The 20772-nt window shown below is 46.2% G+C and overlaps 2 protein-coding genes and 1 pseudogene across 2 annotated transcripts in view; all 3 read left to right on the top strand.

Moving 5' to 3' along the window:
* Window positions 1-890: 890 nt before the first annotated feature.
* Window positions 891-4281, top strand: LOC119321618 (annotated as a pseudogene).
* A 469-nt stretch (window positions 4282-4750) lies between these two features.
* LOC119321619 (probable disease resistance protein At5g66890) lies at window positions 4751-9214 on the top strand. Its single transcript, XM_037595221.1, has 3 exons — window positions 4751-4820; window positions 4901-4968; window positions 8197-9214. Exons 1-3 carry the CDS (start codon window positions 4751-4753, stop codon window positions 8830-8832), a joined length of 774 nt encoding a protein of 257 aa, XP_037451118.1. The 3' UTR covers window positions 8833-9214.
* A 5006-nt stretch (window positions 9215-14220) lies between these two features.
* Window positions 14221-20772, top strand: part of LOC119321620 (disease resistance protein Pik-2-like) — a 16259-nt gene continuing 9707 nt past the window's right edge. Inside the window, exons 1-4 of the mRNA XM_037595222.1 lie at window positions 14221-14433; window positions 14836-14935; window positions 15847-16952; window positions 17896-18618. Coding sequence (XP_037451119.1) covers window positions 15936-16952; window positions 17896-18618 — 1740 coding nt within the window. The 5' untranslated portion in view covers window positions 14221-14433; window positions 14836-14935; window positions 15847-15935. The remainder of the gene's footprint in view (window positions 14434-14835; window positions 14936-15846; window positions 16953-17895; window positions 18619-20772) is intronic.

Raw genomic sequence — 20772 nt, forward strand, 5'->3', positions numbered from 1 at the left:
AAAATTAACGAGTCATTAATTAATAATTAGCGAATGCGTTAATTACTGAACCATTCTCGATTCTTTTGGATCGGGACGACTCGGACGTGGGGTTTACTCCCATGATCTACCCGGCCCGCACTATATAGTCAGACAGACGTCTACCCTAGCCGCCGTCACTTCGTATGGTTTCGCACCACCGTTCCACATCATTGCACCGCCATGCAAGTCTTCTCCATCCCTCCTTCCGGCGTGCACCGCGAGAAGGGACAACAGGCCTCTGGAACCCCGCCACTCGTGATTATATATTGGAGAGGGGCGATCAGGTTTTTGGGGAGCGTACTCGCGCGACTGCTGGCAGGGACGACTTCGTCAACGACGACTTCTTCCCCGAACTCGCAACCTCATCCTCAATGACATGGGCGACAACATCAACACCGGCGGTGCTGCTCCCGTTGCACCGTATGTGATTCTATCCTTCTTGTTTCTAGTATGTGCCCTAGATATGATATGTTCATCTACTATGCTAGTTTGCATGATTAGTTTAATCTCTGCTAGTGCTTTCATGATGTATCTTCTGTTTATTCGGATTAAAAACTTGTAGTAATTTGCTCATACTTTCAACAATCCAAAAACCTGAATATAGGCAATTTACTCCGAGTGGTTTTGCTGTGCATCTGAAGCCGCCTGCCTTTAAGGGGGTGCAATATAAGAGGTGGTGCACGAGAGCAGTCTACTAGTTTCAGAACATGTGCTGCTATGACGCCACTAAGGGCAAGCCTGAGGGCGATCTTAATCCTGCACAACAGGAAGCTTTTGAGAAGATCGATACCCTCTTTAAAGGCGCCCTTCTGAGTGTACTTGATGATTCCATTGTGGATTCGTATATGTCGTTTGACAACGGCAAGGACATGTGGGCTGCGCTCGAGGACAAGTTTGGGGCCTCGAACGCCGGCAGCGAGTTGTACGTCATGGAGCAATTCTATGACTACAAGATGACTAATGAGCGCTCTGTTATATAGCAGGCTCATGAGATACAGTCGCTCGCAAAGGAACTTAAGTACTTCAAGTGTGTGTTGCTGGGCAAATTTGTTGGCGGAGGTATCATCGCCAATGTTCCACCTTTGTGGAACAATTTTGCTACTTCCCTGAAACACAAGAGGCAGGAGTTTTCCATTGCGGATCTCATTGGTACTCTTGATGTTGAAGAGAAGGCGAAAGAAAAGGACACACGTGCTTGAGTCGTTGAGGGAGCTTCTAGTGCCCACATGGTACAGAAGAAGAACTTCCAGCCGAACAAGTTCAAAAACAACAAGAACAAAAACTCAGGGCAAAGGCAAGTTTGATACAAAGAACAAGCCATCACATTCAACCAACTTCAAGAAGAATTCTCATAAGAAGGGGAAGGGACTTTGCCATGTTTGCGGTGATCCTAATCACTGGGCTCCGAAGTGTCCTAACCGCTTTGAGGAGCGTGAACATGAGAAGAGTGACAAGTCCGCTAATGTTGTCATCGGTGATACTGATATGAAGGAATCTGGGTACGGTATTCTTCCTACCATCCTTTCAGTATTTCAATCTCCTGATTGGTTAATTGACACCGGTGCCAATGTACATGTTTGTGATGATGCCTCTATGTTTTCTTCTTACCAGGTCACAGGGACTTCTCCCGTGCTGATGGGGAACATGTCACATGCCATCGTTCGAGGTGTCGGTACGGTCGATCTGAAGTTTACTTCGGGGAAGACCGTGTGTCGGAAGAACGTTCATCATGTGCCGTCCATCAATAAAAATCTCGTTAGCGGTTCCTGTTTATGTCGAGATGGTTTTAAGTTGGTTTTTGAGTCCAATAAAGTTGTAATTTCCAAGTGTGCACAATTTGTTGGGAAATGCTATGAGTGCGGAGGCTTGTTCCGCCTATCTTTGTTAGATATTTGCACTAAAGTTATTAATAATGTTTGCCACAATAATGAGTCAGATATTTGGCATTCACGACTTTGTCATATTAACTTTGGTTGCATGACGTGGCTAGCCAATATGAATTTAATTTCGAAAATCCCTACTGTCAAAGGCTCCAAGTGCCAAGTATGTGTGCAAGCTAAGCAACCTTGCAAGTCCCATAAAACTGCAGAGGCAAGTGACTTGGCGCCACTAGAGCTTATACATTCTGATCTTTGTGAGATGAATGACGTGTTGACGAAAGGTGGAAAGAGATATTTCATGACGTTGATTGACGACTCCACTAGATATTGTTATGTGTATCTTCTGAAATCAAAAGATGAGGCTACTACCAATAGTATATTAATCTTCCCACTGCTAACCCATGATCTATTTCTCATTGTAGCATTGCTGATGCTACTACGATTCCTACGCGTGTTGCAGCTCGTAATTTGTCTAGCAGAAAAAGGATGAGAACCGAGTAGGAGTCAACACACATCACCGCAACTAATCCAAACAGTTGGAATAAGGATGCATTTTCTGAAAGGATACAAGACATCACTAGTCAACTGCAAGGCAGGCGAGAGGCTATCACAGGGCTTCTCAAGATACTTGGGCCATACTCAGGTGGTGCAAGTTCAAATCACCGTCAGAGTACTCTCTCAGATCCATGCCGAAGAACATCAAGTCTTATTCAAGGAAAAGTGTATGGGAGAGCTTTTGAGAAGAGATCCATCAAAAGCTTGATAGAAGAACACAGATCAACTGCTGATGTAACTGTTCTGCCTATTGTAGGCATCGGAGGTGTTGGGAAGACAGCTCTCGCTCAGCTTCTATACAATGATCCAACTTTGGGAAGCCAATTTGATCACAAGATATGGATTTTGGTTTCTAACAACTTTGATGAAATGAGACTCACAAGAGAGATGTTAGATTACGTTTCCCAAGAACCGCATGATGGCATATGCAGCTTTCCCAAGCTTTAGGAGGCCTTGAAGGGTCCTATTAAATCAAAGCGGGTTCTACTTATTTTAGATGATGTTTGGGATGACAAGGATCACTGCCAATGGAACCAACTATTAGCTCCTTTCAAATCTGACAATGCAAAGGGCAACATGATAATCGTCACAACTAGAAAACCGTCTGTTGCTAAGATTAGAGGTACAACTGGACCAATTAACTTAAGTGGTTTGGGAAAGGACCATTTTTGGCAATTGTTTAAATCATGCGCCTTTGGTGATGAGAATTACGAAGCGCAAGCAAGTCTAAGTGACTTTGGACAGGAAATAACACAAAAGTTAAAAGGAAACCCGTTAGCAGCACAAACTGCTGGGGCGCTATTAAAAGATCATCTTATTGTGGATCACTGGAGTAACATTCTAAAGACCGAAGCTTGGAAATCCCTGCAACACATTGGTGGCATCATGTCTTCTTTGAAGCTTTCCTATGATGAGCTGCCCTACCCTGTACAGCAATGCTACTCATATTGTTCTATATTTCCCTACGGTTATATTTTTTTGGCTGAGGAGCTAGTTCATCTTTGGATTTCACAAGGATTTGTGAAGCCTGATCATTCAAGTAAGAGTTTGGAGGAGATTGGATGGCACTCTGTGACCGCCTTGGTAAACCTGGGTATATTTGAGGAGGTTGAAAGAAAAAGATCATCTCTTGGTACTCAAACTCAAACTTGCTATCCATGTGTGGCCTGATGCGTGTTTTTGCAATGATAGTTTCAAGAACCGAGTGTGCAACTTTGGATGGTTTGCAATGCAATGAGATTTTACCAAATGTACGCTACCTGTCCATAGTAACCAGTTTTGTATACCAGATGGATGATCAAAATGTGAACATACCTCGTAGGGAGATGTTTCAATCTTTCTTGCAAAACAGAGTCGCATCAGTGAGAAAGTTGAGGACATTAGTGTTAATTGGGGTGTATGACTCCTTTTTCTTCAAAGCATTCCAAGATGTGTTTGGAAAAGCACATAATCTGCGTCTGCTGCAAATGTCTGCAACATCTGTTGATTTTGATTCCTTCTTGTGTACCTTCGTAATTCCTACACGTCTTCGATATCTAAAACTTCAGGATAATGATACTAAACAGAAGAGTTTGCCTCATGTTTTGAACAAGTTTATACATCTTCAAGTGTTGGATCTTTCATTCAATATCGTTGATCTAGAGGACTCCGAAGAATGGAGAATACTTCCATCTCTGGAAATGCTTTGGTCTCTTAAAAGGTTGAAGTTGAGCAACATGCAAAGAGTAAGAGAAGTAACGGTTCCATCATTGGAGGAGCTGGTTTTAGATGGAATGCTAGATTTACAGAGATGTTCATTTACTTCCGTGGTGGATATAAAGTCTAGTTTACGACTGCTGGAGATTCAGAGTTGCCCTGCACTTGAGGCGTTTGATCTGTTTCAAAAACGTCATAACTATGAAATAGAGCATAAGCCATGGTTGCCTAGTTTGAGGAAACTCATTATGTGTGACTGTCCTCATTTGCAAGTACAGATCCCCCTTCCGCCTTCATCCACATTTTCTGAACTATTAATCAGTAGAGTTTCAACAATTATGGCAGTGGAGGGATCTTCCATGGGAAGATTCAAAATTGGCGGAAATATACTTATGAATGAGATGACTTCACTCAGTGACAAAATTTTGGCATTCCATAATCTTAAGGATATCAAATACTTGGAGATCTCATCGTGCAAAAGCCTAACATATATTTCATTCAAAGGTTTAAGTCAGCTCGTCTCTTTAAAGAGTCTGAAAATAGTGGACTGCATTGAACTTTTCTCTTTAGATGTTGTGCGAAGGCACACCCATGAAGACATGATAACTGCAAATGATGCTGCTCTTCCGGCTCTTGAAAGTCTTGATATTAGAGGATGTGGAATAACGGGTAAGTGGCTATCTTTGATGCTGCGACATTCGCCAAGCCTAAAGGGATTGAATTTACATTACTGCTCAAACCTGAAACAGTTAACGACAGAAGAGAAAGGAAAGATTCAGCCAAACCTTCTCCCAGCTTTCGAGGCTTCATCATCAAGGTATCTATATGATGCATCATTACGATATGTAGATGAGACACGGTCAAGCTCCACTAGTAGAAAAAGGGCCTATTGTCCCGGTTCATAAGGGCCTTTAGTCCCGGTTCTGGAACCGGGACTAAAGGGTCGTTACTAAAGCCTCCCCCTTTAGTCCCGGTTCTTACACGAACCGGGACTAAAGGCTGTCCATGTGGCCGCTGCCTGGAGGTCCACCTTTAGTCCCGGTTGGTAACACCAACCGGTACTAAAGGAAATTTTGATTTTTTATGATTTTTTTATTTTCAAATTTCTGAATTATTTTAACCTCTAATCTCTAATCACCCCTCATCACTGCTCAATTTAACCTCTAATCTCTAATCACCCCTCATCATTTCAAATCATCTAACTTCCCGGACGGTCACCCATCCTCTCACTACTCCAGCCTGAGCATGCTTAACTTTCGGGTTCTATTCTCCCTCGTTTCCAAGTCTGCACTTGTTGTTTTCCTGACAATAGTAAGATGTCAATCCTATTAACCCTCAGGAATTTAGCTTCAGCATGAAGTCACACATTTCACTGTTTGAGTTTGAAATTATTGTTCTAAAAAACAATAATTATTTAGTAACACTAATATTTCTTGAACAAGTAGTTTGACCACAGTTTGACCAGATTTGACCAAAATTCAAAAAAACTGAAATAATTATTTAGTAACACTAATATTTCTTGAATAAGTAGTTTGACCATAGTTTGACCAGAGTTTGACCATAGTTTGACCAGATTTGACCAAAATTCAAAAAATCTGAAATAATTATTTAGTAACACTAATATTCTTGAATAATTATTTAGTAACACTAGTACTTCTTGAATAAGTAGTGTGACCATAGTTTGACCAGATTTAACAAAAATTAAAAAAATAAAAAAAAACTGAAATTTAAGCATAACTTTTTTTTCTTTTAGAATTTGAGGATTCTAAAAATTTGCAAATAGGCCATAGGCCGTCAAAATCGGATGCGGATATTCGTGCTGAACATTTTGATATAGTATATGTTTTTTTCTGACATAGTATGCAAAAGCTATAGCCGTTTTACATTTTCCCTACACTTTTTGCAAAACATGTCCAAATTTAAGTTTTTAAATTTTCCTAACTAGTAGATGTAGTAACATAACTACATCTCGAAGGATTTTAATTTTTGAAGTCTTTACCATTTTCTTTTGCTTTTTACAAAACTGAAAAGGCGAGGGGGGGTAGAGTTTGGAAATGGGACCTTTAGTACCGGTTCGTGGCATTGCCTCAAACCACATTAGTACCGGTTCGTGCCATGAACCGGTACTAATGGGCATCGCACCCTTTAGTCCCGGTTCGTGGCACCAGCCGGGACTAAAGGTCCCATTTGAACCGAAACTAATGACTTTGCCGCATGAACAGGGACCAATTCTCACATTAGTCCCGATTCATGACTGAACCGGGACTAATTGACTTATCTGTCCCAAACGAAAGCCCTGTTTTCTACTAGTGCTCAGCTGTAGACGGACTCGTGCACATTCCTTTGAATCTCAGAATGATTGCAATTGTTGGATGCCCTCATCTAATATTTGATGGGAGTAGAGAAGGCTTTGCAGGATTTACCTCCCTCGAGGAAGATGGCCAAGAGAACGGAAGATGTCTCCTCCCGCAATCACTTGAACAATTTGTTTGGTCCGAGTGTTCCCGAAAAACCCTGCGGCCCTGCTTTGTTGGTAATCTCACGTGCCTCAAAAAATTAGTAATAGGTAGCAGAAGTTTGGAAAAAATTAGTAATAGGTAGCAGAAGTTTGGAATGTCTACAGCTGAATTCCTGTATGGCATTGGAATATTTGAAAATTAGATTTTGCGAACAGTTTGTCGCATTAGAGGGCATGCGATTGCTTCGAACCCTCAAGTCATTTTTTTTAGAAAAGGAGGATTACCCCCGGCCTCTGCATCTGAGCGATGCATGCAACCATTTTATTAATTATTCCCAGAGATCTTACAAATCATTACATCAGTAAGCCTGAAGCCACCATCTTCGCGACACCTGTCGCTACTCCTATTCCCTTGATGTAGGGGTGCCGAATGTCCGAGCCTAATACCAAACAGACATCGCACAAAAACCTAACATCTAATGCCGGTTGCCCCATCCCAGCCACTTACCGGGAATTGGTCACACACCGGTCCGGCGCACTCACCGAGGCTACCGCAGCCGTCATCCACCTAACCATCTTCAGAGCAGTTACCGACGCAAAGACCTTGCTAGGTCAGCTGTCGACGCCACCATAACGCCAGACAGCGCCGCCGCCCTGCGCTCGTCCATCTAGCCGCATCTGTCGTCGATATCCAGCTGCACCATGCCGCCAATACTCATCGTCATCGACGCGGTAGAAACAACGCCGCACCTCCTGGCAACCTCCACACCATCGCCACTGCTGGAGCTACCGGAGTCCATCACCCACAGCATCTCTCCGCCGAACATCAGAACCTCCCAAGACGGCGCCTCCAAGGAGGGTACGACGCGAAGGACGCCGCCGCCGCCCAATCCAGACTGAATTTTGGACTTTCGTCCGGGAGGGGTTCGGAGATGGATATGAGAGACCTCGACATCGCCTCCACGGAGGGTAACAGCGTCGAGAGACGTCGCCGATGCCGGACCGAACAAGCCGATCAAAGTTTCCTCCGGTCCCCATCCTATACCACCAAAACTCCATCGGCTCTGGATCCGGCTGGACCACGAACTGGAACCTGCAGAGATGAAAGAGCCATGGGGTCCAACCCACCATGAAGGAGGATCGAGAAGACTCCATCGTAGATCTCCAAGCGCCGAATCCAGCGATCCGGCGTGGTCAGCGACGACCACCACCACCCCGCGGCGGCTGATGGCGTTCAAGCCCAAGACCCAGATTGGATCCGATCTGAACCCGACAGCGCCCGCGACCACCGATCTTTCCACCACACAGCCGTCACCATGCCGCGAGCAGGCCGCCGCCGCCGCCGCGCCACACGACGTCGCCAAGAAACCTGCCGCGCCACGCCGCCCAACCCCGCGCTAGTCCGGCGCCCCGTCCGATCTGGCTGCCCCGCGCCAGCCGAGATAGACAAGAGGGAGATACGCCCCGCCGCCGCCCAGCCGTCCAAGCTTTGCCCGGCGGCGCTGCGGACGGCGGCGAGGGGAGGTGGAGGCGGGAGGAGGGACGAGAGGACGGTGGCTAGGGTTCCCCCTGGGTCGAACCCTCAAGTCATTGGTACTAATTGATAACTCAAGATTGCAATCTCTACAACTGAATTTCTGCACATCGCTGGAACGTTTGGAAATCCGTTGGTGTTATTCGCTTGTTGCACTAGAGGGCTTGCGATTCCTCGTGAACCTCAAGCATTTGGTAATACTCAAGTCCACTGCCTTTGGCTCCCTTACCACATTGGAGAGTTACGATTCAGTTGAGGGAATTCCAAGTCATAGCTACGAGTTATTCCCTGCACTGGAAAGTCTTGAGATCGATTACTTGTCTCTCCTCAACACGTCATTCTGTAAGGGCCTCACCCGCCTCCGAAGCTTGAAGCTTTTTTATTTGAGGGCACCGAGACTAATAGATGAGCAAGAGAGAGCACTTCTGCTCCTCAGGTCCCTGCAAGAGCTACAATTTCAGTATTGTTTTGGTCTGGTACATCTTCCTGCGGCGCTGCGCGGCCTCATTTCCCTCAAGAGATTGGAGATAAATAATTCTAGGGCCATCTCAGGGCTTCCGAAGGATTGCCTTCCCCCTTCACTGGAAGAACTGGTGATCCAAGAGTGCAGCGATGAGTTATCAGAAAAATGCAGATCGCTACCAACAAGCAAGCTAGAGGTCACAGTTGATGGGCGCTATGTGGACTGATTACCGAGTATCGCTCATAGACAATCATTTTTCGAGAAAACACCAAAATAGTACAATCATATGCTATTGGAGGGGTCTCCCAGGCCACCCCTGTCCAGGGTCACCTGTTACATTTGAAGTGGGGGGAAATGCTTAATGTATTTTTCTTGTGATATGGATAGGTTTGGTTTCACTTCAGGACATCATCCTCAACCTCAGGCGGTCATGATAACGGTGTCTTATCCTCATAAACTCAATATTTGTTCTCGACCTGTTGGGATTTCCAATTATATACGCTGCTAAAAGTTTGATCCATTTGTAAGCTGCCGTCCCCTCCCACCCAACTTGTCTGTCTGATGCACCTGTTCTCTTCCAGCCTTTTCCGTATCACCATTCTGAATGTCTCGCTGCTCGCTGAATGAATCCATCGTCTCTGGCTCTCAGGAACCTCCTGTACAGGTTCCAGTGGGCCAAGAGACAAAACTGGATTCCGCTACAAGAGGTTGTAGTCTGAAACTAGCAGATGACACTTTTCTTTACAACTGGAACTGGGAATTCCGTCAGAAAATTCGAGCATGCACTCTGCATTTTCCTAGTCTGGTGGTGTATCCAAGGTGTGCAGCAAAGAGGGGATGCATCTTTCCAGCTCTGTGTTGTGCTGAAGTTTTAACAGTGCAGTGACTGAATGTTAGTTTTTGCCAGGATTTTGGTTGTATTATTCTGAGCAGTTTGATATATTTTTCTCAAGTCTGGCTGTGTGCTCAAGGTGTACAATTGATGCATGTTTCGAGCTCTGTTATATTCTTGTTCAAGGTTTTAGCATGCCATTCTATTTTTGGTTTTCGTGGACAGCAAATTTTCATATTTTTATTTTATTATTTTACAAAAAAGGAAGTTTTCATTTGTTGCGCATTAACAAGTATGGGTTTGCCTTTTTTTACAGCAAACATCAAGAAACCATTGTAGTTCGGGCTTAGATTTTAGAAGACCAGAATTTGCCGGTGCAATGCAGTTGACATCGTTTTTGACTAGTGGGACCCACAAGTCAGGCCTACATCTCCAACGCGACATGACCAACCCAAGCTCGACTAGCGCAACACCGCATCGCCCTGACGTAACACATTCTGGAAAGGAAAAAAAAGAGTGCCACCCTTGAAACTTTGAATTTTTCCCTAGTGGAGATTTTCTACCATACTGCACCTTACATTGTTGCTGATAGAGGACCGGGCGGTCGACCTGTTGGCTGGGTAGCTGCAAGCCCATCCGAGGCTTTAACACGCGGTGCTCGCCTATAAAAAGAAGCAACGAGGGTTAGAGCATCTACATCAGGACATCTCAAACCCGCCTCGTCCGGGCGGGCCGCTCGGTCACTGCGTGATCACGATTTTTCGATCCAGACGGACGCCTCAAACGTCTAGGCTGACCGGCACCCTTCATATCCAGCCCAAATATGGGGCGAATGTGGGGGCGCCTGGGCACGCCCTCCATGTCAGACTGGCGAAGGGGTGCCAGCCGAAAACACCCTCAAACCCGACAGTCCAAATCCCGTCTCCTCCGTTGAACCGGTGGCACAGTTTTGGCTGGCCGCATAGTGCATTGTCCGGCTATTTAAGTCGACCGGGGGCACCAAAACCCTATCATCCATTCACATTTTCCTCCTTATGTTCGCCGTCGCCGCCACTTTCCAGTCCACCCGTCCGCCTAGTAGCCATACTCCCACGCCGCCGGGTGACGAGTGAGCCATTTCTGACCCTGGAGCGCCCACTCGAGCTCCTTGAGCAGATCCGGCTAGCGCGCGAAGGTCGGATGTCGCTGGGCTACCTCCGGATGCAGTGGATCTCGAGGAGGAGTTGGAGGAGGAGGAGGAGGATGAGGACGAGGACAAAGACGAAGAGGAGGAGGGGGATGAGCCGAAGGAGGAAGATGGCGGGCACGCTGGCGACGGGGATTTGCAGGCGGAGCAGCAGGCCATCCTCGATCCTGTCCGGTCGGAGTCAGCTACGGAGGCAAGACGCTATCGCCGACAAGAGACGGAGGCGCAAGAGATTCCTTCTGGAATATTCGATGCTATGCAAAACCCAGACCCCGAATCATCCACCTCTTCATGAAAATTCATGACCGTGGCCCCCAGCAATTATCTCTTTTGCTTTTTAGTTGGAAATCCCACTTATATTACTTAGCGTAATTCGATATTTGTTTTCATGTACAGTTTTTCGTTTTTATATTTCTCCACCCGGGAACCTTCACTCATCGCATTTGTCTCGTTCCCCTTTCGCCACGTGTTCGGCGCCATGGATTCGATCTGCCGTCGGAGCCCACCGCCGCCGCTGCCTGGCCCCAGCCGCGAAGCGCGGCGCCTCTCCTCGCCGCCAGCCGCCTCTGCTTTTCACGGGCGGTGCCTCCGGAGGCCCCGCCGTAGGGCCGCAGCGCGGGCGAGGGTGGCGTTCGGCTCGAAGCAAGGAAGGGAGGAAGGGGGCGGTGGCCATGGCTGCCCCGACCGGCGTGCTGGGGCCGCGCTTCCTTCCCGGCGGCGACGCCTAGGATCTCCGAGGTTCGACCTATCCTCTCCTCTCCTCTCCTCTGCACCACCTTCTTCCCCTCAGCGGCCCGGGGGTGCTCTGCATATATTAAAATTAACAACTACTTCCTCCGTTCCTAAATAATTGTCTTTCTAGAGATTTCAACAAGTGACTACATACGAAGCAAAATGAGTGAATCTACACTCTAAAACATGTCTACATACATCTGTATGTTGTAGTCCATTTGAGATGGCTAGAAAGACAATTATTTAGGAACGGAGGGAGTATTAATCCTGTCATCGGTGTGAAGCCTAGCATGCAGCTAGTGACGAGTCCCATTGTCAATTAGATAAACTAGCACGCGATCTGATATATACAATTGATCATTGAAGACCGTGTTAGCATGTGCGGCTTTCGTCATAGATCGATAAATAGGCAAACTTGACGCCTGACAAGTTTTGATTAAGTATGCAAGCTGAGAAACAATCGAGGTCTCGAAGTAAACTTCCATTATGTATCTAAGCAGGACATAGGGGCGGCCTTCTAGCAAAAAAAGAAAAAGAAAAAAGCAGGACATAGCGGCCTGAAATCTACATCTCAGATCCATCCACACACAAAGGGCTAGAGGAGAAGAAAGATGCTTGAACTGGTACCAAAGGAGGTCACCGAGGTAAGGATTGGCAAATCCGTGCTGAATGAGTGCTTGGGTACGCCAAATTCGCCACCATGTATTTGGTAGCTGGATTTCTCACCCAACAAACATAATACGGGAGGATGTTAGGACTGGAAAACCCCAAAAGTTATATGTGGGCACATAAAAGTAGAAACATAGTAGAAATTAAAAACGCTCGCACAACTCTTAAAAGGTAAGTATGAAGTATGAACCCATTATCAAATATATATATCTGACATAAATCAGAATTCGTGAAATGGGTCCGTTCAATTCAGTTTCTTGCAAGTTTGAGTACAAGTCAGAAGATATGGAACTCCTAATTATTTTTAAGTGAACACTAATATATTTCAGATTGGTTTTGATTTCATCCAATCCTGTATATGCAGGTTTTTTTAGGACACTGGCATAGTTTTCAAGTTGATTCTTGGAACATCAATTCTCGTGAAAACATGTTGCCTCACAAAGAAGTAACTACATTTTATAATTATGTAGTTCATGATAAATCTCGCAATATCAGTTTGATCTTTTGGAAGATACTAATTTTTCTCTTATAAATAGTCAGATTTTGATATAATTGCCACGGTCTTGGGGTCAGGATATGCACTTTGCGTAAATTAAACATCTAAGAGTTAACGCTCTTCGTGAGTTGTGGCTAAGAAATCACATGCCTCACGCAAGTCCCCACTGTTGTATTATGTCAGTCAAACCTTGTGGCTAGGAGTACATATTATGTTCATTATTGCAGCCGGCAGAAAGCTATTGGCATCAAATTTGTATGCATTTCCACTATTTTAGGCTGTGACGTGGGTTGTTAGAGGAAGGATGCCACATGCATACTTGGTCGAAATAACTAATGTATGGTAGCTCCTACGAGTGAGGTTGCTCCTGCATACTTGTCTGGGTTTGATCCTTAGGATTCAAATCATGTTCAGGTACACAACTGCACGTATAAGTACTTTTGTTTATTTATTTAGCGTGTACAGAGAGGATGCTACGCTGAGGTGTATACATACACAAGTGGTTATGAGTGCAGCTGGCGTCTAGAAAAATACAAATTAAGAAATATATTGGGAACCATACCTCAAGAATTATGTTGAAACATACATACACAAATTAAGAATGGAAGTTGTGAAGCAGGTCGATCAGTAATTCTTCATTATCTAAAAAGGGCATGAGACTGCTAATAATGAATAGATCTAATCGTTAGACTCTATGCTAGTATAAAAAGGTGCGATGTGAATGTGATCTTGGGTACGCGAAATCGGTGCTGAATGGAGCATATGCCTCACACAAGTCCCAACAACCCACAATTTTTGTGCATATCGATAGATAGGTTAGGCTTTGTGTTATATGCAATTGATCCTTAAACATTTGCGTTTGTTATATGCCTTTGTTTTACCCGGGCAGTGCCTCCGAAAGCAGGCCGGAAGCAGGGGAGGAAGGGGGTTATTAGCGGGGGCTGTGGCTGCTTCGACCGGCATGTGCGCTGGCTGTGCTGGAATTGTGATTTCTCTCCAGCAGCGACTCCTAGAACCCCCAAGGTTTGAACTCCCATCTCCACCACCTTCTTCCCCTCCGGTGGCCTGGGGTTGCTCTGACTATTTAGATTAACAGTTAATTCTGTCATCATTGTAAAGCCTAGCTAGTGATGACTCGCACTGCTAATCTAATTAATATGCCTCACGCAAGTTCCAACAATCCACCTAGCATGTGCGTTCAAACTCCTTGAATCCACTTCGACGTAAAGTCAAACACTGTGTTAGCATATACTCCCTCTGTAAACTAATATAAGAACGTTTAGATCACTACTTTAGTACTGAAAGTTTGATCCTTGATGCTTGCCAAGTTGATCCTTGAACATTGCGTTGCCATGTGCATTCGTTGCATATACTGTTTGTTTGTGCTGAAGTTTCAACAGTGCACTCACTGAATGTTTGTTTTATTAGTCAGGATTTTTCTTGGATTATTTTGAGTACTTTGATATATTTTTCTTATGTCCGGCTGTGTGCTGGAGGTTTACACCAATTAACAGTTGGAATCCCAGTTATATTACTTAGCGTAATTTGATATTTACTGGAGTCACCCACAGGATGAGATTGGAACAGGACAGAGGGAACTCATTGCCTCTGTCTCGTTCCCTTTCCGCCGTGTGGCGCCATGGATTCGATCTGCCGATGGGTTCGAGCCCACCGCCGCCGCAGCTGCCAGGCCCCAGCCGGCGAAGCGCAGTGCCCCTCCTCGCCGCCAGCCGCCTCTGCTTTTTCTGGGCGGTGCCTCCGGAGGCCCCGCCCGCCGTAGGGCCGCAGCGCGGGCGAGGGTGGCGTGCGGCTCGAAGCACGGAAGAGAGGAAGGGGGCGGCGACCGTGGCTGCTCCGACCGGCGTGCTGGGGACGCGCCTCCTCCCCGGCGGCGACGCCTAGGATCTCCAAGGTTCGACCTCCTTTCCTCCTTCTCGTCCGGCGGCCGGGGGTGCTCTGCATATATTGAAATTAACAATTATTAATCCTGTCATCGGTGTGAAGCCTAGGAGCTAGTGATGAGTCCCACTGTCAATTAGATAAATTAGTACGCGATGCGATCTTGGGTGCTGAACTGGAGCACATGCCGCACGCTAACCCCAACAACCCGTAACGTGCATCTACGCAGATCTATAGGTAGGTTAAATTTTGTGTTAGCATGTAGTAGTACACTTGATCCTTGAACATTGCATTGGCATGTGCATATGTAATAGATCGATAAGTAGTCAATTTGAGGCCTGACAAGTTTTGATTAAGAATACTAGAAGATGTGAAACAATCGAGGTCGCTAAGTAAACTTCTATTATCTAAACAGGATCTGAGAGCCTGAGATCTGCATCTCAGATCCATCCGCATACAAACGCTCAGAGGAAGAGAACAAAGAAGTTCGGACGGTACTGATGGAGGCCACCGAGGTGAGGATTGGCAAATCCGTGCTGGACGAGTCGGTACGCCAAATTCGCCATCAAGTATTTGGTAGCTAGATTTGCTCACCCAACAAACATAATACAGGAGGATGTTAGGATTGGAAAACCCCAACAATATTATATGTGGGCCCATAAAAGTAGAAACATAGTAGAAATAAAAAATGTTTATACAAATCTTAAAAGGCAAGTACAATGTGTGTGCAGATCGGTAAATAGCATAGTTCAAAAAGCACTAGGCGTTAATTGTGCGTTTTGCCACTACCTTGCGCTTTTCTGACCAAAGCGCATGCTTATGCGTAATTAACCGCAGATTAAACGCAGTTATGCGCTAGGCTTTTTGCTATCGCCTAGAGTCTAGGCGCACTTAAACGCTCGCTTAGGTGTGCCTTTTTTAAATATGGTAAATAAGTTAGGCTTTGTGTTTATATGCAGTTGGTCCAACATTGCAATGGCATATGTGTTTTTAGTAGATCAATAAATAGTCAAATTAATGAAATACATTAGTACAAATTAACAGTTCGTTCCTAGCCTAGTTAGTAGCATTGTCACTACATTTGAATTTTAAGCCGTAATGTGGGTTGTAAACGTTGGACGGAGGAAGTGACAAGCAGGCTTGGTTCATGCAGCTTAAGTAGGCGAGTGAGGTTTGTTCTTGTGTGTACATATACATGTGGTGGGTGAGTACAGCTGGCGTCTATACTCTATAGAAATATAAATTAACAATTGATCCTTGTATGAGAGGGTGGTGAGGCATCGCTGTATCTTGTAACGAGAGCCTGGTGCAGAATTAACTAATGAGTCTTGCTGCTAAAACTAATATGTGAGGACCCGAGGCCTGCCGAGTCTTGATTAAGAATCAAAGTTGTGAAACGACGACTACACTTCCTCTGTCTAAACAGGACCTCAGAGCCTGAGACCTGCATCTCAGATCCATCCACGCAAACACTCACCATAGAGGGAAAGAGAGAGGGAAGCTCGAGTGGTACTGATGGAGGCGACCGCGTTGAGCATCGGCAAGTCGGTGCTGAGCGGGGCGCTTGGCCTCGCCAAGTCCGCCGTTGCGGAGGAGGTGGCCCTGCAGCTGGGAGTACAGCGCGACAAGGCCTTCGTCACAGATGAGCTGGAGATGATGCAATCTTTCTTGATGGTGGCGCATGATGAGCGAGGTGAGCACAACAAGGTGGTCAGGACCTGGGTGAAGCAGGTCCGCGACGTCGCCTATGACGTCGAGGATTCGCTCCAGGATTTTGTTGTTCGTGTGGACAAACAGTCTTGGTGGCGCATCCCTCGTACGCTTCTCGATCGTCGCCATGTTGCCAAGCAGATGAAGGAGCTAAGGACCAAGGTTGAGGACGTGAGCCAGAGGAACTTGCGCTATGGCCTCATCAAGGGCTCTAGCTCCACTCAGCCTGCTACTGATGCTGCCCCTGCCGCTGATGCTGCCATGTTCGGCGTTGATGAAGCAAGGCATGCGGCGAGGCAGCACCAAACAAGATCCGATCTTGCCCAGCTGATCAACGAGGAGGGTGACAACCAAGTTGGAGTGATCGGTGTATGGGGAACAAATGGCAGTGTTGGGCATACCTCCATCATCTGGGAGGCCTACGAGAATCCAGACGTCAAACTGAATTTTCCGTGCCGAGCATGGGTCAGGGTGATGCGTCCTTTCCATCCAACAGAATTTGTCCAGAGTATGGTGAAACAGTTTCACGCAGCAGTAGGGGTTGGTGTTCTGCTGGAGGGTGAAAAGAAGGGGCAAGATTTGGCTCAGGCTTTCAATGAATATGTCAATGAGAAGAGGTGCCTGATTGTGCTTACTGGCCTGTCCACAATTGAAGAATGGCACCAGATCAAGACTTGTTTTCCAGAGAACAAACTGGGGAGCCGGATCATAGTATCCACGGAACATGTTGAAGTTGCAAGCCTATGCCCGGGGCGGGAAAGTACTGTATCAGAGCTCAAACAATTGTCTGCTGAACAAACCATCTATGCTTTCTACCGGCAGGTACTACTTCTGTTTTAAACACATGTTTTTGATTTTCAAAAGGACAGCCCAAAATCTGAACCATTTATCAGTTAGATGTAGTATATAGTGGCCAAGGGTAATCACTATGGAGCGTCTCGTGGGTAGGATTAAATTAATTTGCATGTTTGGGCAAGGCGGGGGAAGGGGACCTTCCTGGTCCAACCCCTCCTGTTCCATGCGGGAAAGAATAACCCCCCTAGGTGTGGAACAAATCTAGCTCTCGAATTGGAATCTCCCCGGACTACCATGATGGTCTTAACCGGATGCATTCTCAGCCTCCCTGGATTCCTCATCGACCTGCGGATACAGATGTCCTCTGCCCAGGTCCCTGGATGAGGTAATGTCTGTTGAGTGCAGAGGTATTAGCGGGTATCCAATGTGAATTACCAAAGCATTCCTGCTCGCTGGCTAGTGCCTAGGCTTGGCAATGTGTCTCCTCTAGCCTTCACGCCAGGGGTGTGCAGGGAGCTGCCCAGAAAATGGGTGTAAATATGGATATTCCATCCGACAAATAAGCGCTATGTTGCAATGCTTTGATAAAAATGGCAACACAAGGATTTTTTTGCATTTGTTTGAAAAGCAGTTGTCCATGCTGTTCATACCTGCTGAGGGCTAAGGTTTTCAATAACTTTATGTTCTCTTGTAGTAGTAGCCAACTTTTGATGTAATTCGTGAATAATTTGTGCTCTAGTTCTTTTTCGCCTTTTAAACTTCTAGACTGCTTTCACTATTTCTGGGAAAATCAAGTCTGACCAGGTCATCCTAGCTACATTAACTTGTTGCATACCATTGGTATACTATTTCTGGTTCGTTGTCACATTAATATTCCTGTATAGAAACTGACACGCTAGAGCTGACCCGGCATTTTTTTTTGAGTATCCATCATTAAATTTTCATCTAACTATTGTTTGCTTGTGTTCAGAGCTCTCATGATGTTACATATCCATCAAAGCCAGCATCTAGGTCAAAGTTATCCAACATCCCTGAGAATGAGATACAAGAAGACCAATCCAATGCTTTTGTTAATGGAAATATGATAGCGCAAAAGAGGTTAACACGTGGCTACACAATGAGAGGTGTCCTTGAGGAATTTCAGCTTATTGGGCGAAATCAAGAAAAAGAAGATATTATTGCACTAATTGAAAAACAAGATAGCACTCATGAAGTTCAGGTGATAGTAGTATGGGGAATGGGTGGTCTTGGAAAAACCACTCTGATAAAAAATGTTTTCCAAATCAAAGATGTCAGTGGCCTGTTTGAAAAAAAAGCTTTCGCCACGGTCTTGCGGCCTTTCAAGCTTGATGAGCTCCTTAGGAGCTTGGCATTGCAACTAGATGCAAACAAGGAATCCATGGACTTTACAGGTGACACCCAAAAAAGCATTGCTTCGATGGGAGTTGAAGACTTGATTAAAGTGTTGGGCAGACGTTCAGAAGGAAAGAGGTGTTTGATTGTTCTCGATGACCTCTTAGCTATGGAAGAATGGGATAAAATATCGCCAAGTTTACGTGAAATAGAAAATCTGGTTATTGTGATCACCACAAGGCGAGAGGATATTGCTAAATATTGTTGCCAAAAACCAGAATGCATACGCTTGCTCAACGGTCTTCAAGAAGAGGATGCAATTAACCTGTTCACAAGAAAGGTAACGAAATAGTTTCTCTATATTATTCACCTTATTTGTTAGCAAAAAATATTATCCCTATATCTCATTTCAGTTTTTGGTTTTGAATGGTCATCTCGAATTAGTATATTGTAAGCAAATCACGACCAACCATCCTTGGCGCACATACTTTAAAGTGGGTTGTAAAAAGAGTAAATTGATCAAAACCATCACATTTGTGGCCAGGGTACTTCAAAACTATCGCTTTTGCCAAAAATCACAAATGACCACCGCTTCTGCGCCAAGTGAATAACAAATTGCACTAAACTTGTTACCAGCCGTGACTAACAGCAAAACTGTCGGGTGGGACCTGTCTGTCGGGCTGATTTGGCATGCCTATGTGGACAATATGCTGAGGTGGAAAGATGGCCCCACTAGTCAGCCTCTCATCTCTTTTCACTTTTTTCCTTCCACGATCAATGCCATGCCCGCCGTCCGCCAGCTCTGATCAGCTCTGATCTGCGTCGCACGCCCGATCAGCCGCACATGTGGTCGCGTCATCCCCTGCAGCTCCCTCCGCCGCCTCCCCTCCAAGCACCGGCTCCGGCCTAGCTTCCCCCGCACGGCCGCGCCACAAGCGCCACAAACTCGCGATGTTCCCTGCATCTACCTCCGCCGGCGCCGGATATCCACTCCCCGGCCCCGGCCGAGCTTCCCCCAGTGGCATCCGCCGTTGATGGACTTGACGGGATGGGCGCTTCGCTACCTTCCTTTGCTGCCTCATCAAGCCGCCTCCAGCCGCCGCTGGCGGCCACAACGAACTGCCCACAACCACGACCGCTCTCGTTCCTGGCAACCTCATGGGCCCTTGTGTGTGGCGTGCGCGTGCTTCTGCATGCCCGAAGCGCCACGCGCTCGTCATCAGGTGCTCGCTCGCATGCTCCGGTGAGCAGCCGACGTGAGTTCAGAGCACGACTTCATCAATGCAACGGGTGTTGATGTTCCCGTGTGGAGACGGGACTCGCCCAGGAAGCACACTCATCCATTCGGCCAGAGTCGGCGAGGTGTGGCCCAGCACCATCGAGCTCCACATCCTGTGTGCGGTAGTGTACCAACGGGTCGACGATTTTGTCACCCATACAACCAGAGTTGATGCCCTTATTTTGATAAAGGGTGGATTTTATTAATTCAAAATGAAGTATCAAGTGGATACAAACATGATAAGTACATAACCAACATCAATGCACACAAAGAATCATGTCGGCGGAAAGCAAAGTCATACAAGACCTAAGATATGCCTAGACGGAGATAAAATAATCCAAAGCGGTCGGCAAACTACAACAACAACCATTCGCTCCAGTGATCTCTTGACATCACAAGGGCAACGGGGAATGTTCTCCAGTAGCAACACCTCTAGAAAGGGATGACGCTCGAGCACCACAATGGCTAGATCCAACCACTAAAAGCTAGATCTTGGATTTTCACCCTAAAGATCATATCCGAGTAAATCCGAGCAATGCCTTCAATAAGGTAATGATGCAAAAACATCACCATTGCCGATTATGACCAACTAGGGTCAGATCTAGTTTTGAACCCCGAAGCTCGAGACCGGGTACTCGAAGCAACACCAAATCGAAGTCATCATGTTGTGTTGCCACCGCTTTCTACTATCCAATCAGATATATGCTTTCCGCTATCCCATCAGATGCACAGATAGCACGACATATGTGAGATGCCACACAAGTGAATACCATGATCACACAAGAAGGTAGTTGAGCCGCGACTAGAGCTAATCATCACGAAAGCCTCCGAGCAATGAAGGTCATCATCACTTTTGATGAGGGTGGAAAGTCATTGACACTACCGAAATCCAATCCAGGATGCTCCGACAGTCCTGGGTCGTCCCCTTCTCTGCCTTCCTTGAAAGGGGCAAGCTTTATGGCAGACACGTGTGAGCAGCCTATGCTGAATCCGATTCTCCGTCGTGATCTAGCTGGTTCCACTAGTAGAAAAAGGGTCTAATGTGAAACTCATTAGTCCCGGTTTGCAATTGAACTGGCACTAATGTGACCATTAGTGCCGGTTCCAACGGCCAGGCGGGCGGTGCTCATTAGTACTGGTTCGTTTAGTACCGGTTCGTGCCACAAACCGGTACTAAAGATGTGATGGCCTTTAGTACGGGTTGGTGGCTCCAAC

Source organism: Triticum dicoccoides, chromosome 6B, assembly GCF_002162155.2.
Source record: "Triticum dicoccoides isolate Atlit2015 ecotype Zavitan chromosome 6B, WEW_v2.0, whole genome shotgun sequence".
Lineage (NCBI taxonomy): Eukaryota > Viridiplantae > Streptophyta > Magnoliopsida > Poales > Poaceae > Triticum > Triticum dicoccoides.

Bases quoted from the DNA above. Each gene is read 5' to 3' on its own strand.
- LOC119321619 (XM_037595221.1), top strand. From the start codon at position 4,751: ATGATAACTGCAAATGATGCTGCTCTTCCGGCTCTTGAAAGTCTTGAT. The intron at 4,821-4,900 runs GTAAGTGGCTAT...AACCTGAAACAG, and splicing joins TAGAGGATGTGGAATAACGG to TTAACGACAGAAGAGAAAGG. The intron at 4,969-8,196 runs GTATCTATATGA...CGAACCCTCAAG, and splicing joins TTCGAGGCTTCATCATCAAG to TCATTGGTACTAATTGATAA.